Source organism: Engystomops pustulosus, chromosome 4 (assembly GCF_040894005.1).
Source record: "Engystomops pustulosus chromosome 4, aEngPut4.maternal, whole genome shotgun sequence".
Lineage (NCBI taxonomy): Eukaryota > Metazoa > Chordata > Amphibia > Anura > Leptodactylidae > Engystomops > Engystomops pustulosus.
The window spans coordinates 208,739,961-208,755,827 of NC_092414.1; the positions used below are offsets into that span (position 1 = coordinate 208,739,961).

Below are 15,867 nucleotides of genomic sequence, written 5' to 3' on the forward strand. Positions count from 1 at the left end.
GCCACCCGAATCACCCATATTTTAATATAATATATTTTTAATATAATATACCTTCTCTGAATTGGCCCGTTCTCCCTGCCATAAACCACAGAGAAAATGGCATGTCAGCGTCCTGGCACAAATGGCACAGTGGCACCACACACTGCGACACCTGCAGCAGATGTCTAAGATATGGAAGAGAAGGAGGCTGTGCCAAGCTGCTAAATATCGGTTGGCTTCAGCATAGCTTAGCTGCTATATACTGGTTGGCTGCAACTGCTATATACTGGGGACTGGAGCTATATACTGAGAGCATGGAGCTGCTATATACTTATATACTGGGGTTTTGGAGGTAATATATATATATTACCTCCAGAAGCATGGAGCTGCTATATACTTATATACTGGGGTTCTGGAGGTAATATATATATTTATATATATATATATATATATATAAACACTCAGTGGCCACTTTATTAGGTACATCATGCTAGTAACGGGTTGGACCCCCTTTTTCCTTCAGAACTGCCTCAATTCTTCGTGGCATAGATACAACAAGGTGCTGGAAGCTCCTCGGAGATTTTGGTCCATATTGACATGATGGCATCACACAGTTGCCGCAGATTTGTCGGCTGCACATCCATGATGCGAATCTCCCGTTCCACCACATCCCAAAGATGCTCTATTGGATTGAGATCTGGTGACTGTGGAGGCCATTTGTGTCCAGTGACCTCATTGTCATGTTCAAGAAACCAGTCTGAGATGATTCCAGCTTTATGACATGGCGCATTATCCTGCTGAAAGTAGCCATCAGATGTTACAGGGTACATTGTGCTCATAAAGGGATGGACATGGACAGCAACAATACTCAGGTAGGCTGTGGCATTGCAACGATGCTCAATTGGTACCAAGGTGCCCAAAGAGTGCCAAGAAAATATTCCCTACACCATGACACCACCACCACCCGCCTGAACCATTGATACAAGGCAGGATGGATCCATGCTTTCATGTTGTTGACGCCAAATTCTGACCCTACCATCCGAATGTCGCAGCAGAAATCGAGACTCATCAGACCAGGCAACATTTTTCCAATCTTCTACTGTCCAATTTCGATGAGCTTGTGCAAATTGTAGCCTCAGTTTCCTGTTCTTAGCTGAAAGGAGTGGCACCCGGTGTGGTCTTCTGCTGCTGTAGCCCACCTGCCTCAAAGTTTGACGTACTGTGTGTTCAGAGATGCTCTTCTGCCTACCTTGGTTGTAACGGGTGGCGATTTGAGTCACTGTTGCCTTTCTATCAGCTCGAACCAGTCTGCCCATTCTCCTCTGACCTCTGGCATCAACAAGGCATTTCCGCCCACAGAACTGCCGCTCACTGGATGTTTTTTCTTTTTCGGACCATTCTATGTAAACCATAGAGATGGTTGTGTGTAAAAAATCCTAGTAGATCAGTAGTTTCTGAAATACTCAGAGGAGCCCAACAACCATGCCACGTACAAAGGCACTCAAATCACCTTTCTTCCCCATACTGATGCTCGGTTTGAACTGCAGGAGATTGTCTTGACCATGTCTACATGCCTAAATGCACTGAGTTGCCGCCATGTGATTGGCTGATTAAAAATTAAGTGTTAACGAGCAGTTGGACAGGTGTACCTTATAAAGTGGCCGGTGAGTGTATATTACCTCCAGTACCCCCATGACGGAAATGGGGGGGGGGTGGCCGAACGAAAACCCGACAGATTCGGAAAAAACGCTGCATTTTAAAAAAAAAATCTGTTGCAGAGCTTGCACTTACCTTCACTCAGCCAGGCTTGGTGAACTCCAGCGCGATGCGATGCTTTTCAGCGCAGCAGCGCCACCTGGTGGACGGCCGAGGAACTACCTTAATGAATCCCAGCCGGACTTGAATCCAGCGCAGAGAACGCGCCGCTGGATCGCGAATGGACCGGGTAAGTAAATCTGCCCCAATTTCTCTACAGCTCGGGTGCCCATGGTAGTCTTAATTTGCCACTGTTTAGAACCTGCGTATTACTGCATGCTATTCACTGAGAAGAGCACTTTTATGACCCATGTATTAATGTGCTCTTTTCACTGAGAAGTGCACATTTATGACCCACACATTACTGTGCACTATTCACTATAAAGAGCGCTTTTATGATCTACCTATTACTGCACATTTATTCACTATGCTGAGCAGTTTTATGAACCATGTATTATTGTGGGCTGTTCACATGAGCAACTTTACAAACAAGGTATGATGATGATTTATGATTTTTCTGGATCTTTCAGATATTTCAGATCTTGCTGAATAATGCAGTAAAAACTAATATTTCTTGTAATTTCAAGTATTTCTATATAATTCTCTATAATGATTAAGAATATCCATGCACTTCTCCTGGCAGGTATCTGTGTGTCTAAACCTCATAATATTCAGGTGATGATGAACTTCTTCATTGATCTGAGGCTTCCATATTCTGTGGTGCTAAATGAGCAAGTAGAGATCCGGGCCATTCTCTACAACTACGGCAACAGCCAAATTAAGGCAAGTTATCCAGAAATAGTCACAATAAATGTGTTATCCATAAAGGAGAGGTCTGGGATTATTCACTTTTAGTTTATTAGCTTATAGACTGCTAATGTTCAGCATAGTCATTTCCATAAATTCTGTCGGCACATAATGGATGAAGTGGTGATGTCACTTACGCAGATAAGTATAACACCTATTTTTTGTCAGCAATAGGCTCTTGTTTATTATCTAAAACATTATATTCCCAGAAAACTACCGTAAACATTTTCACTTCTCACACATCCTTTAAAGCCAACTTTTTGTCTTTGGTTCAGACTCGTGTAGAATGGGCCTACAATGAAAAGCTTTGCAGTCTCTCCACGGCCAAGAAGAAGTTTCGCCAAGAAGTAATTGTCAAACCTACCTCTTCGGTGGCTGTACCCTTTGTTATTATACCCTTAGAACTGGGAGAACATGAAATTGAGGTGAAGGCCGCTGGGGCAATTGTGTCTGATGGTGTGAGGAAAACACTAAAGGTTGTGGTAAGTAACAAAGAAAAGATATTTCTCGGGGATTACATTTAAATTATTAGAACAATCTTCATGCGCAGGGTGCAAGGTTTTGTTGTGTTCCTCTTGTGACCCTTGGTCTGCTTATTCGATTTCTGCATCTGCAACTGCTCTTACTACCCTAACCTGTGGTAGAACTCAAAGGTGTGGTGGGAAATAGAGGAAAAAATAGAAACCATAAGGTTGTTGTCTGCCAGGACTTTGACTACCCGCCCTGTGCTGAACATTGCCAGTTCAGGTCTCCAAACCTGAATTTCAGTGAGGAGTCTTGGTATGAGCTCACGCTCGCCAGTATGAGTGTAATATAGTATAAGGGCGTTATAGCAGATGATGTAGCCCTACCCCTTCCTCCACATGTTTGTATGGACATCCCGGCTGGATGCTATCTCTGGATTCTCCTGCTGGCAACTGAGCTAAACTCTGCATCGGCCGCATTGTTTGACTGGCACAAGATAATACATTGGGGCAGATTTAATTACCCAGTCTTGTCGCAATCCAGCAGCACGTTCTCCGTCGAGGATTCGGGTCTTCCGGCGATTCACTAAGGTAGTGCGCCCGATGTCCACCAGGTGTTGCTACTGCGCTGAAGTCCGTCAGAGTTCGCTGGAGTTCACCATCCGTTGCTTGATGCAGGTAAGCACGTGTCGAGCGGTTTTTTCCAAATCCGTCGGGTTTTCCGAAGGGCACCCCCCCCCCCCGATTTCCATCGCGTGCATGCCGGCGCCGATGTGCCACAATCCGATCGCGTGAGCCAAAAATCTGGGACAATTCGGCGCAAAACGGTGATTTTCGGGAAATGCAACAACAAATAGCAATTCGGGCCCTTAGTAAATGACCCACAGTGTGTTCTGCTGGAGAATCATTGAACTTCATTGTTTCATTGGTTAATTAATACCAGCTTCTGCATACGTGAGTGGTTATAGGGTCTTCAGCTGGTGGTCAACCCACTGTTTTATTTTCTGTGTCTTTGAAGGACATAAATATTTGGTGGGGATAATTATTTCTTAAAACTGCCATTCATATGCTGACATCCCGATACGTGTAGACCCTACAAGAGAAGCCTCCTGAATTCTAATTGCTGTATTTTTTCAGTGGGCCATGGTAAGTAGGGGGTCTTGGTGGATAATACGGATCTTTCTGCCACTATTGGTTCATTGATGTATAGTAAATATTAACTGTCTGGGGTTCCTGAAAGAGCAGAAGGGAAAGATACAGTTGCCTTCCAAGAAGCCTGGTTTATAAAATGGCTAGGTGAGGTGTCTCCTTTAACTCTTCTTAAAAGATGTCGTGCTCTAGAGATAATAGCTAGTAGTATAAATAAAAATCAACACACAGCGCAAAATTCAATGTTTCATTAAAATAGGTGACAGACTGGTAACGAGCTGCTGCAGGGCCTAACGACCAGATTAAATTAATAAACTGGATTTTACAATCTGTCAAATAATAAATAATAGGCTGTACAAACTGAGCTGCTCAACGACTGGTTACTTTATTTGTAATGTACAGTAGTAGTGGACAACACATTACACACGGAGCTTGTAATTACAAATCGAGGTTAGTCAAGACATGACTAATCAACCTGAGCTGGATCACTTATACACAGCAGCTGGGGGATGGTGCAGCAATTGATTATTCTGCCTTCAGGCACAACCCAGGGATTGCATCATCCTCTTCTGCAGAGAAAAACTCACTTGTTAGGAGAAGCGCTGAAGGAGCCATAGAAGTGACAGAGCTTCATTATCATAATGTTATACCTGTTTTATCCGCAAAATTAGGCATTAACATGAATAATTTCAGAAGGTAACATTTAAGGCGTACAAAAATGGAATGAGGATTTTGGGGATCACTTAAAGGGGGAGGAAATATATGTTTCTTATAATAACACTCACAGAATCACAAAGTACTTTATTTTTTATTATTATTTTTATAAAATTGGCAACTGAAAGGATGACAATTGTTTGAAATGTCCCAATGACACATGTTTTGTAGGGAACGTTCTCAAATATTATCTAATGCTACGAAAGTGAATCTCTGGATCTCCAATACTTGTCCAGTGGTATAAATGGGGAAAATTGGGGTAAATTTATAGGGGTTTTCCGAAAATTAACGAGGTGCTAGGGGAGGCATTTAAAAAAAAAAATAAACAAGTAGTCCCCTCCTTCGTCAATTCTGATGTCCCATGGTCCATGTAATCCATGGCCTTGTTTGTTTACAGGGGCACTGAAACTGTGCTCAGGGAGCTTCCAGATGGCCTAACAAAGTCTTCCGGCCAGAAGCTCCCCAAGCACAGATTCTGTAGCCATGTAAACAAACAGGGGCACGGATCAGACAGACCGTGGCGTGGGACCCTTGGGAGCGACGGAGGAGGTCAGTACAGCTTTATTTTTTTTTTAAATCCCTCCCCAGGCCGTTGCTAATTTATGGATACTCTTGGATAACCCCTTTACTGATAAGGTTGGAAAATATAGGTATTATTGCTCGAAGGAAAAGAGGAATATTTGAAATAACATGATATACATGGATAGAGTCTCATAGGTTGGAATAGACAGAATTTTTTGTTTTATTTATTTTTTGTTTCTCTGTGTGACCTTATCCGCCTCATTGGGTTATGGGTGTGTTTATAGGGTGGGGGAGAAGGGGGAAGAGGCTATTGACTTTATAGCCTCCATGTCTAAGAGAAAGAAGGGTACAAAGAAAGTTTTTTGATTATTTTGCTTATATGTATGACAATAATAGGGAAAGAGAAATATGATATTGAGCAGTTGTTGTAACATTGTAAGGTACTGATTTATGGGTCACTATAGAAAATGTATTTCCAGCTCACTCAATTGGCCACTTGCTGTTTTGTAAAGTGTCAAGTTCTGCAGTCAAACCCAATATTGACATTAAATGGTTAAAAGATCCATCTCTATAAAAAGAGTGTGTCCCTTATTAACCCATTTGTAGATACATAGAACACATCAAGTAAAAAGCCGACGCGTTTCTGGTGTAGTAGACACCCTAACACATGGCTGATTCATGGGTAAAGTTATGGTATAAAGAACTTTACATGTAACTTTTTGTCCAGTTTATTTCTTCTCTCGTCATATTTTAACCGGTAATTTGTTATGTAAATTTATAAAGTAATAATTACAATAAATAAATCCTCCATGTTTTCTCGAATTAAGTCCGCTCATCCCTAGATATGTCCAGTTTTCTATGAATCTTCTTTTTCTTTCTGCAGCCAGAAGGAAGACGCCTGAAACAGGCTCTGAAATCTGTCGTTTTGGATCCACAATTAAAAGGTCTGTAAATTTTGTTTGTTGGACTCATTTTTTTGGATTTCGACAGTTCAAAATTACACTAAACAGTCTTAATCTTCCCCTGGCTTATCGCAGTGTCTAATTCTGAATTACATGTTACACATTTTCACACTTTCGATAACTTGGTTTACGGCAGAAAAAAATGGTGCCTTTGATTGATAAATTGGCAATAATCTGTACTCACGGCTATTTCTCACGCAGGAGGAGTCCAAGAAGAACGGGTCACAGCAGTCGATACCAAAAATGTTGTCCCCAATACAAAGGTTTCCACCATAGTTACCATTCAAGGTGAGTTCTGATGAGACAACTTACCTCTTATATAATCAGTGCATGTATAGTCCTTACAGATTGGATAATAGTCTCTATAAATAATCAGGATGTTCCTTGCCTCAGCTCATGACTTCTTCTTCTCCCTAATACCCAGGAAGTCCAATAAGTGAAATGATAGAGAAGACGCTTGATGGCAAATTCATGACCGATTTGTTTGAAGCCCCTAGTGGATGTGCGGAGCAGAACATGGTTGGAGTGACGGCCCCGCTGATAGCCGTACATTTCCTGGATTCCAGTCAACAGTGGGAAAAAATAGGGCAAGATCGTAGGGCCCAGGGCATTGAGTACATCAAACAAGGTAAGATATTCTAGAAAAAACATGTTTTTCTCTTCAGTCTCTATTACAGATTAGCTTCTCATGTAACTTGTAGTGAAAATTGCTATTTAACCCTGTACGCACCAGGCCATTTTTGTTTTTTTGCATTTTCATTTTTCACTCCTTTAACTTTTTTTTTTTAACAATACATTTTTATCGAGTTTTTCAGTGATACTGTATATGGTACAAATGTGAGCAAATAAAGTACATTGTAATAATTTGATTTCATCTGTATAAGATACCTTCATCTTAAGGAATATTTTATGAGGCATATTTAATATAACATGAAAAACACAATCAATTTTGGGGAAAATAAAGGGAAAAAATAACAGGAAAAAATCAACTAAGTCAGCCACAGGGTGACCTATTGGGGGTCATTTACTAAGGGCCCGATTTGCGTTTTCCCAACGTGTTACCCGAATATTTCCTGACGTGTTTCTGAATTTGCTCCAATTTTCCCTGTACTGCCCCGGGATTTTGGCGCACACGATCGGATTGTGGAGCATCGGTGCCGGCATGCACGCGACAGAAATCGGGGGATTTTTAAAAAAAAAGGGTTGCGGGACTTGCGTTTACCTTCACTAGGAACAGGCCGGTGAACTTCAGGGCATTCCAGCGGGCCTCGGGGAACTTCAGCGCAGCAGCGCCAGCTGGTGGACGTCGGAGGAACTACCTTAGTGAATCCCGGCCGGACTCGAATCTACCGCAGAGAACGCGCCGCTGGATCGCGAATGGACCGGGTAAGTAAATCTGCCCCATTATGTTGCAGTGGTATTTTCTGTGAGAGTTGTATGAGGGATTGTTTTCTGCCTAATAAATTGCCCTTCCTGTTGACGGCATTTCATATTTCATGCTGATGAAATAGTTGAATAAACAAATTTGTGTTATTTTCTTGCAGTATTCACTTAGGACAAGCTTTGGATCATTTTTATTAAATTTTTTTTGCCTGTCTCACAAAAGTGGAGTTTCATATTTGGCCGCTATGGCCATTATGGGGGTTCATCATTTTTATTTGTCAGGATCAGAACAAGACGATTTCTAACATGTTTATGAATTAGTTTTTTTTTTAAACTTTTATATCAGTTCTAGGGAAAGAGGGAATCAGAATTTTTACGGTTTTTTAATTTATTTTTACAACTCTAATATAATGTTTTTTAGACCAGACCCCCAAAAGTTATAATACCCTTGGAGTCTGATTTTTCCTACCATATACTGCAATTGTACAGTATTTCCTCCATAACACTGTTATAGATCCTGCCGAATGACAGGTCCTGGGGTCTCCAGTCTGCCACGAGAACAGATTGTCTCTCCCCATTAATGTCAGAGCAATAATCTCATCCAAGATGACGGCACCCAAGCCAATAACTAGCGATCAGTGCCAGCACCATTAAAGGGTGTCAGCGGTGGGTGTTCGCAGCATAATGCAGCCAATACCCATCATATATTTGGTAAGCTCTGTGCAGCGCTACGTAATCTGTGTGCGCTATATAAATAAAGGAATTATCATATATGTATATGGCTCGGCCCGTGATGCCTCTTCATACATCATGGTGCACTGACTAGGCCAATAAGACTGCGGAGGAGACTGTGATATCCCATCTTACATTCGGCCTATTGATATCTATAAGATATTATGGGGCTATGGCCAAATTATAAAACAATCTACCTTCACAATCCAGTATAAAATACCAGGAACTCTTCGGATATTTGTCATTAATACCTTCCCTTCTTTTAAAAGCAAGTTTTAAAATTATCCTTTCGAGCCAGAAAGTCTGAGTGTGTTTCCAGAACCCATCTGTCAAGAGCTTCCCCTCCCTCTTCTCCACCTCTCAGCACTTCCCCTCCCTCTCTCACACAGTGGGAGTGGGAAGTGCTCCTGCACAGTGTAACAGCCTGTAAAGCTACAGCATGGAGAGGCCTTGGTAATGCCTCCCAGAAACCTTCTTGCTCATTAGCATAAATTTAGAAGTTGATTTAAGAAGAAACGAGGCCATGTATAACAATTAGAGATGAGCGAACATGCTCGTCCGAGCTTGATGCTCGGTCGAGCATTAGGGTACTCGAAACTGCTCGTTACTCGGACGAATACTTCGCCCGCTCGAGAAAATGGCAGCTCCCGCCGTTTTGCTTTTTGGCGGCCAGAAACAGAGCCAATCACAAGCCAGGAGACTCTGCACTCCACCCAGCATGACGTGGTACCCTTACACGTCGATAGCAGTGGTTGGCTGGCCAGATCAGGTGACCCTGGGATAGACTAGCCGCTGGCCGCGCTGCTCGGATCATTCTGTCTCTGGATGCCGCTAGGGAGAGAGCTGCTGCTGCTCAGGGAAAGCGTTAGGGTGTTCTATTAGCTTACTGTTAGGCAGGAGTGATTCTCAAAGAACCCAACAGCCCTTCTTAGGGCTACAATAACGTTCTACTTTTTTTATTTTAATTTGCATCTTTTACCATTTTGTGAGGAATTAGCAGGGGGACTTGCTACCGTTGTGTTTAGCTCTTAGTGGCACACATATCCATAGCAAAGACCGAAGTGGGAAAATTCAGTAGGGGTTGGATTTCTATTAGGCAATAACTCAGTGTCATCTCATCTGGCATAGTAGTGTGCTTCCTTTGATACTTGGCTAGAAAATAGCCATAGGAGAATACAAACAGCTTCTTGAAGCCTACAGTAGCGTTCTATATATTTGATTTCTGGTTGATCTGCTGGTGGCTGTAGTTTCTGCAGTGCATGTACTTGCCAATTCTGAGCAATTTGTAGTGAGACTTGCGACCGCTGTGTTCTGCGCTTAGTGGCGCACATATCCATAGCAAAGGCTGAAGTGGCAAAATTCAGTAGGGGTTGGATTTCTATTAGGCAATAACTCAGTGTCATCTCATCTGGCATAGTACTGTGCTTCCTTTGATACTTGGCTAGAAAATAGCCATAGGAGAATACAAACAGCTTCTTGAAGCCTACAGTAGCGTTCTATATATTTGATTTCTGGTTGATCTGCTGGTGGCTGTAGTTTCTGCAGTGCATGTACTTGCCAATTCTGAGCAATTTGTAGTGAGACTTGCGACCGCTGTGTTCTGCGCTTAGTGGCGCACATATCCATAGCAAAGGCTGAAGTGGCAAAATTCAGTAGGGGTTGGATTTCTATTAGGCAATAACTCAGTGTCATCTCATCTGGCATAGTACTGTGCTTCCTTTGATACTTGGCTAGAAAATAGCCATAGGAGAATACAAACAGCTTCTTGAAGCCTACAGTAGCGTTCTATATATTTGATTTCTGGTTGATCTGCTGGTGGCTGTAGTTTCTGCAGTGCATGTACTTGCCAATTCTGAGCAATTTGTAGTGGGACTTGCGACCGCTGTGTTCTGCGCTTAGTGGCGCACATATCCATAGCAAAGGCCGAAGTGGCAAAATTCAGTAGGGGTTGGATTTCTATTAGGCAATAACTCAGTGTCATCTCATCCGGCATAGTACTGTGCTTCCTTTGATACTTGGCTAGAAAATAGCCATAGGAGAATACAAACAGCTTCTTGATCTTGAAGCCTACAGTAGCGTTCTATATATTTGATTTCTGGTTGATCTGCTGGTGGCTGTAGTTTCTGCAGTGCATGTACTTGCCAATTCTGAGCAATTTGTAGTGGGACTTGCGACCGCTGTGTTCTGCGCTTAGTGGCGCACATATCCATAGCAAAGGCCGAAGTGGCAAAATTCAGTAGGGGTTGGATTTCTATTAGGCAATAACTCAGTGTCATCTCATCCGGCATAGTACTGTGCTTCCTTTGATACTTGGCTAGAAAATAGCCATAGGAGAATACAAACAGCTTCTTGATCTTGAAGCCTACAGTAGCGTTCTATATATTTGATTTCTGGTTGATCTGCTGGTGGCTGTAGTTTCTGCAGTGCATGTACTTGCCAATTCTGAGCAATTTGTAGTGGGACTTGCGACCGCTGTGTTCTGCGCTTAGTGGCGCACATATCCATAGCAAAGGCCGAAGTGGCAAAATTCAGTAGGGGTTGGATTTCTATTAGGCAATAACTCAGTGTCATCTCATCCGGCATAGTACTGTGCTTCCTTTGATACTTGGCTAGAAAATAGCCATAGGAGAATACAAACAGCTTCTTGATCTTGAAGCCTACAGTAGCGTTCTATATATTTGATTTCTGGTTGATCTGCTGGTGGCTGTAGTTTCTGCAGTGCATGTACTTGCCAATTCTGAGCAATTTGTAGTGGGACTTGCGACCGCTGTGTTCTGCGCTTAGTGGCGCACATATCCATAGCAAAGGCCGAAGTGGCAAAATTCAGTAGGGGTTGGATTTCTATTAGGCAATAACTCAGTGTCATCTCATCTGGCATAGTACTGTGCTTCCTTTGATACTTGGCTAGAAAATAGCCATAGCAATAGGATAGCATTGTTTGGTTTTAAAAACTCAAAAAAAAACAAAAAACACAAAAAAAAAAAAAAAAAACACAAAAAAAAACAAAAAAAAGTAAAAAAAAAAATAAAGTTATAACTCTCATTTTAAAAATGTTTAACCCGAGGGCTAGGGGTAGAGGACGAGGGCGGGGACGTGGGCGTCCAACTACTGCAGGGGTCAGAGGCCGTGGTCCTGGGCGGGGTGAGACACCACCTGCTGATGAGAGAGCAGGGGAACGCCACAGAGTTACTGGGACTCGTGGTAGAGCACTGTTGAGGCCAGAACAGTGCGAACAGGTGATGTCGTGGATTGCTGACAATGCTTCGAGCAATTTGTCCACCACCAGTCAGTCTTCCACGCAGTCCACCCATGTCACCGAAATCGCCACTCCTCCAGCTCCTGCACCTCAGCCTCCTCCCCCCCAGTCTGCCCCCTCCCAGGAAAATTTGGCATTTGAACCGGCATACTCTGAGGAACTGTTTTCTGGACCCTTCCCACAGTCACAAACCACTTGTCCGGTTGCTGCTGAGCAATTTTCCGATGCCCAGGTTTTCCACCAGTCACAGTCTGTGGGTGATGATGACCTTCTTGACGTAGTGGAAGTGTGTAAAGAGGTGTCCGACGATGAGGAGACACGGTTGTCAGACAGTGGGGAAGTTGTTGTCAGGGCAGGAAGTCCGAGGGGGGAGCAGACTGAGGGATCGGAGGATGATGAGGTGACAGACCCAAGCTGGGTTGAGAGGCCGGGTGAACACAGTGCTTCTGAGACGGAGGAGAGTCCTCGACCTGAACAGGTTGGAAGAGGCAGTGGTGGGGCCAGACGGAGAGGCAGGGCCAGAGCTGGTGCATCAGCGCCACTGTCAACTAGTGAAGCTCCCGTGGTGAGGGCTCTTGCGGCGAGGGCTAGATCTTCAGAAGTGTGGAGGTTCTTTAAGGAAACACCGGATGACCGACGGACTGTGGTGTGCAACATTTGCCAAACCAGGCTCAGCAGGGGTTCCACCACTACTAGCTTAACTACCACCAGTATGCGCAGGCATATGAATGCTAAGCACCCCACTCAGTGGCAACAAGCCCGTTCACCTCCGGCCGTGCACACCACTGCTCCTTCCCCTGTGTCAGCTGCTAGTCAGACCCCTGCCCAGGACCCTGCCACAAAAACCCCATCGTCGCCTCCACGATCCTCCACAGCATCCACCAGCGTTCAGCTCTCCATACCCCAGACGCTGGAGCGGAAACGCAAATATAGTGCAACCCACCCGCACGCCCAAGCCCTTAATGTGCACATCTCCAGATTGCTTAGCCTGGAGATGCTGCCCTATAGGCTAGTAGAGACCGAGGCCTTTCGCAACCTCATGGCGGCGGCCGCCCCTCGGTATTCGGTCCCCAGCCGCCACTACTTTTCCCGATGTGCCGTCCCAGCCCTGCACCAGCACGTGTCAGACAACATCATCCGTGCCCTGACCAACGCCGTTTCTGACAAGGTCCACCTGACCACGGACACGTGGACGAGTGCTGCCGGGCAGGGCCACTATATATCGCTGACGGCACATTGGGTTAACTTGGTGGAGGCTGGGACCGAGTCTGACCCTGGGGCTGCTCATATACTGCCGACGCCGAGGATTGCGGGGCCTACCTCGGTCCAGGTGTTTCAGGCCTACTATGCCTCCTCCTCCTCCCACCCCTCCTCCACCTCCTCCTCCGAACTACCATCCGTGGGCACGGCGCCATCAGTCGGTAGCTCTAGGCACAGCAGCAGTGCCGTCGCTAAGCGACAGCAGGCGGTGCTCAAACTGCTGAGCCTAGGCGACAAAAGGCACACCGCCCAAGAGCTATTACAGGGCATCACGGCGCAGACTGATCTGTGGCTGGCACCGCTGAACCTCAAGCCGGGAATGGTTGTGTGTGACAACGGCCGTAACCTGGTGGCGGCTCTGCAACTCGGCAGACTGACACATGTGCCATGCCTGGCCCATGTGTTAAATCTGATAGTGCAGCGTTTCCTCAAGACATACCCCAATCTGTCTGATTTGCTCACGAAGGTGCGCCGCATCTGTGCGCATTTCAGGAAGTCCAGCCCAGATGCTGCCACTCTCAGGGCAGCGCAGCGCCGCCTCCAACTGCCCGCTCACCGACTGTTGTGCGACGTGCCCACGAGGTGGAATTCAACACTGACCATGTTATCCAGAGTTTACCAGCAGCGCAGAGCGATTGTAGACTGCCAGATGTCAACTTCCACCAGAACTGGTAGTCAGGTCAGTCAGCTTCCTCAAGTCTACAATGAGGAGTGGACGTGGATGTCTGATATCTGTCAGGTGCTGAGTAACTTTGAGGAGTCAACACAGATGGTCAGTGGCGATGCCGCCATCATCAGCCTCACCATCCCGCTGCTTGGCCTGTTGAAAAACTCTCTGGTCAGCATGAAGTCGGAAGCTTTGCGCTCGTCACAAGAGACGGGGGAAGAATATTCCCTTGTTGATAGCCAAAGCACCCTGAGGTCTGTTTCTCAGCGCATATCGGAGGAGGTGGAGGTGGAGGAGGATGAGGAGGAAGAGGAGGAGAATGTTGGCGAGACACAAGAGGGGACCATTGTTGAGTCCTTCACTGTTCAGCGTGTATGGGCAGAAGAAGAGGAGTTGGAGGAGTTGGAGGAGGAGGAAATGGACAGTCAGGCCAGTGAGGGGAGTGAATTCTTACGCGTTGGTACTCTGGCGCATATGGCAGATTTCATGCTAGGCTGCCTATCCCGTGACCCTCGCGTTCAAAGAATTTATTCCAGCACCGATTACTGGGTGTTCACTCTCCTGGACCCACGGTACAAGCAAAATCTTCCCACTCTCATCCCTGGAGAGGAAAGGAGTGTGAGAATGCATGAATACCAGCAGGCCCTGGTGCACAAGCTGAAACAGTATTTCCCTTCTGACAGCGCTAGCGGCAGAGTGCGTAGTTCTGCGGGACAAGTAGCGAGGGAGAGTAGGCGAGCAGGCAGCTTGTCCAGCACTGGCAAGGGTACGCTTTACAAGGCTTTTGCCAGCTTTATGTCACCCCAGCAAGACACTGTCACCTGTCCCCAGTCTCGGCAGAGTAGGGCTGATCTTTACAGAAAGATGGTGAGGGAGTACGTAGCTGACCATACCATCGTCCTAAATGATCACACAGCTCCCTACAACTACTGGGTTTCAAAGCTGGACATGTGGCACGAACTGGCGCTGTACGCCTTGGAGGTTCTTGCCTGCCCTGCCGCTAGCGTCTTGTCCGAGCGGGTTTTCAGTGCAGCTGGTGGCATCATCACCGATAAGCGTACATGCCTGTCGACTGACAGCGCTGACAGGCTGACGCTTATTAAAATGAATAAAGGCTGGATTTCTCAGAATTTCCAATCTCCACCAGGTGAAGGAAGCTCAACCTGAATAATTGATCCACTCCTCCTCCTCCTCCTCATTTTCCTCCTTCTCCTCCTCTTTGTACAGTAAAGCAGAGGAAACTGGCTATTTTTTGACAGGGCCCACTGGCTCTTGCTATAGTACTTCATGCATTTAATTTTTCTGGAGGGCCACCTACCCGGTCCTCTGTTTGAAACAATTTTTGTGAGTGCCACATACAGGCACTCAATCTATTCCATTTTACTGCAGGGCCACCTACCTGCTCCTCTGGTTTGAAAAATGTTTGGGACTGCCACATACAGGCACTATCCAAATTAAATTGTCTCCATAGCAGCCTCCACACGTTGTCTCCATTGCTACCTCCAAAAGTCGTCCATATAGCTGCCTCCATACATCGTCCCTTTATCAAACGAGGTGTGTCAGGCAGAAATTTGGGTTGTTTTCATGGATTCCACATCAAAGTTGTTAACTTTGTCGCCACCCTGCTGTGTTATCCACAAAATATACTGGCAAACTTTTACCATTTAGGGATATTATTTCAGCGCTTCTTGCGCATCTGTTTACATTCCCCTCACCCGGCATATCCTAAACTTATAAGAACGCTACTACACTTGATCTTATACAAAAGGTTCTTAGAAGTGCTGTTTGGGGAGTAGCCTAGAGACAGGGGCTTGGATTGGCGAAAGCTCGCCTGGCAGCGGAACGCCAGCTCCATGCGCATCATGCGCTTCTTGCGCATCTGTTTACATTCCCCTCACCCGCCATATCCCAAACTTATGAGAACGCTACTACACTTAACTTGGTGCAGGCTGGGACCGAGTCTGACCCTGGGGCTGGTCATATACTGCCGACGCAGAGAATTGCGGGGCCTACCTCGGTCCAGGTCTCAAAGGCCTACTATACCTCCTCCCACCCCTCCTCCACCTCCTCCTCCTCCGAATTACCATCCGTGGGCATGGCGCCATCAGTCGGTAGCTCTAGGCACAGCAGCAGTGCCGTCGCTAAGCGACAGCAGGCGGTGCTGAAACTGCTGAGCCTAGGCGATAAAAGGCACACCGCCCAAGAGCTATTACAGGG

The 15,867-nt window shown here is 45.6% G+C and overlaps 1 protein-coding gene across 1 annotated transcript in view; it reads left to right on the forward strand.

The window, feature by feature from the left end:
* The window catches only part of LOC140128233 (A.superbus venom factor 1-like), a 114,757-nt gene that overhangs the window by 62,151 nt on the left and 36,739 nt on the right, over positions 1–15,867 (forward strand). The window contains exons 20-24 of the mRNA XM_072149788.1: positions 2,378–2,517; positions 2,817–3,023; positions 6,274–6,334; positions 6,554–6,640; positions 6,777–6,980. Coding sequence (XP_072005889.1) covers positions 2,378–2,517; positions 2,817–3,023; positions 6,274–6,334; positions 6,554–6,640; positions 6,777–6,980 — 699 coding nt within the window. The remainder of the gene's footprint in view (positions 1–2,377; positions 2,518–2,816; positions 3,024–6,273; positions 6,335–6,553; positions 6,641–6,776; positions 6,981–15,867) is intronic.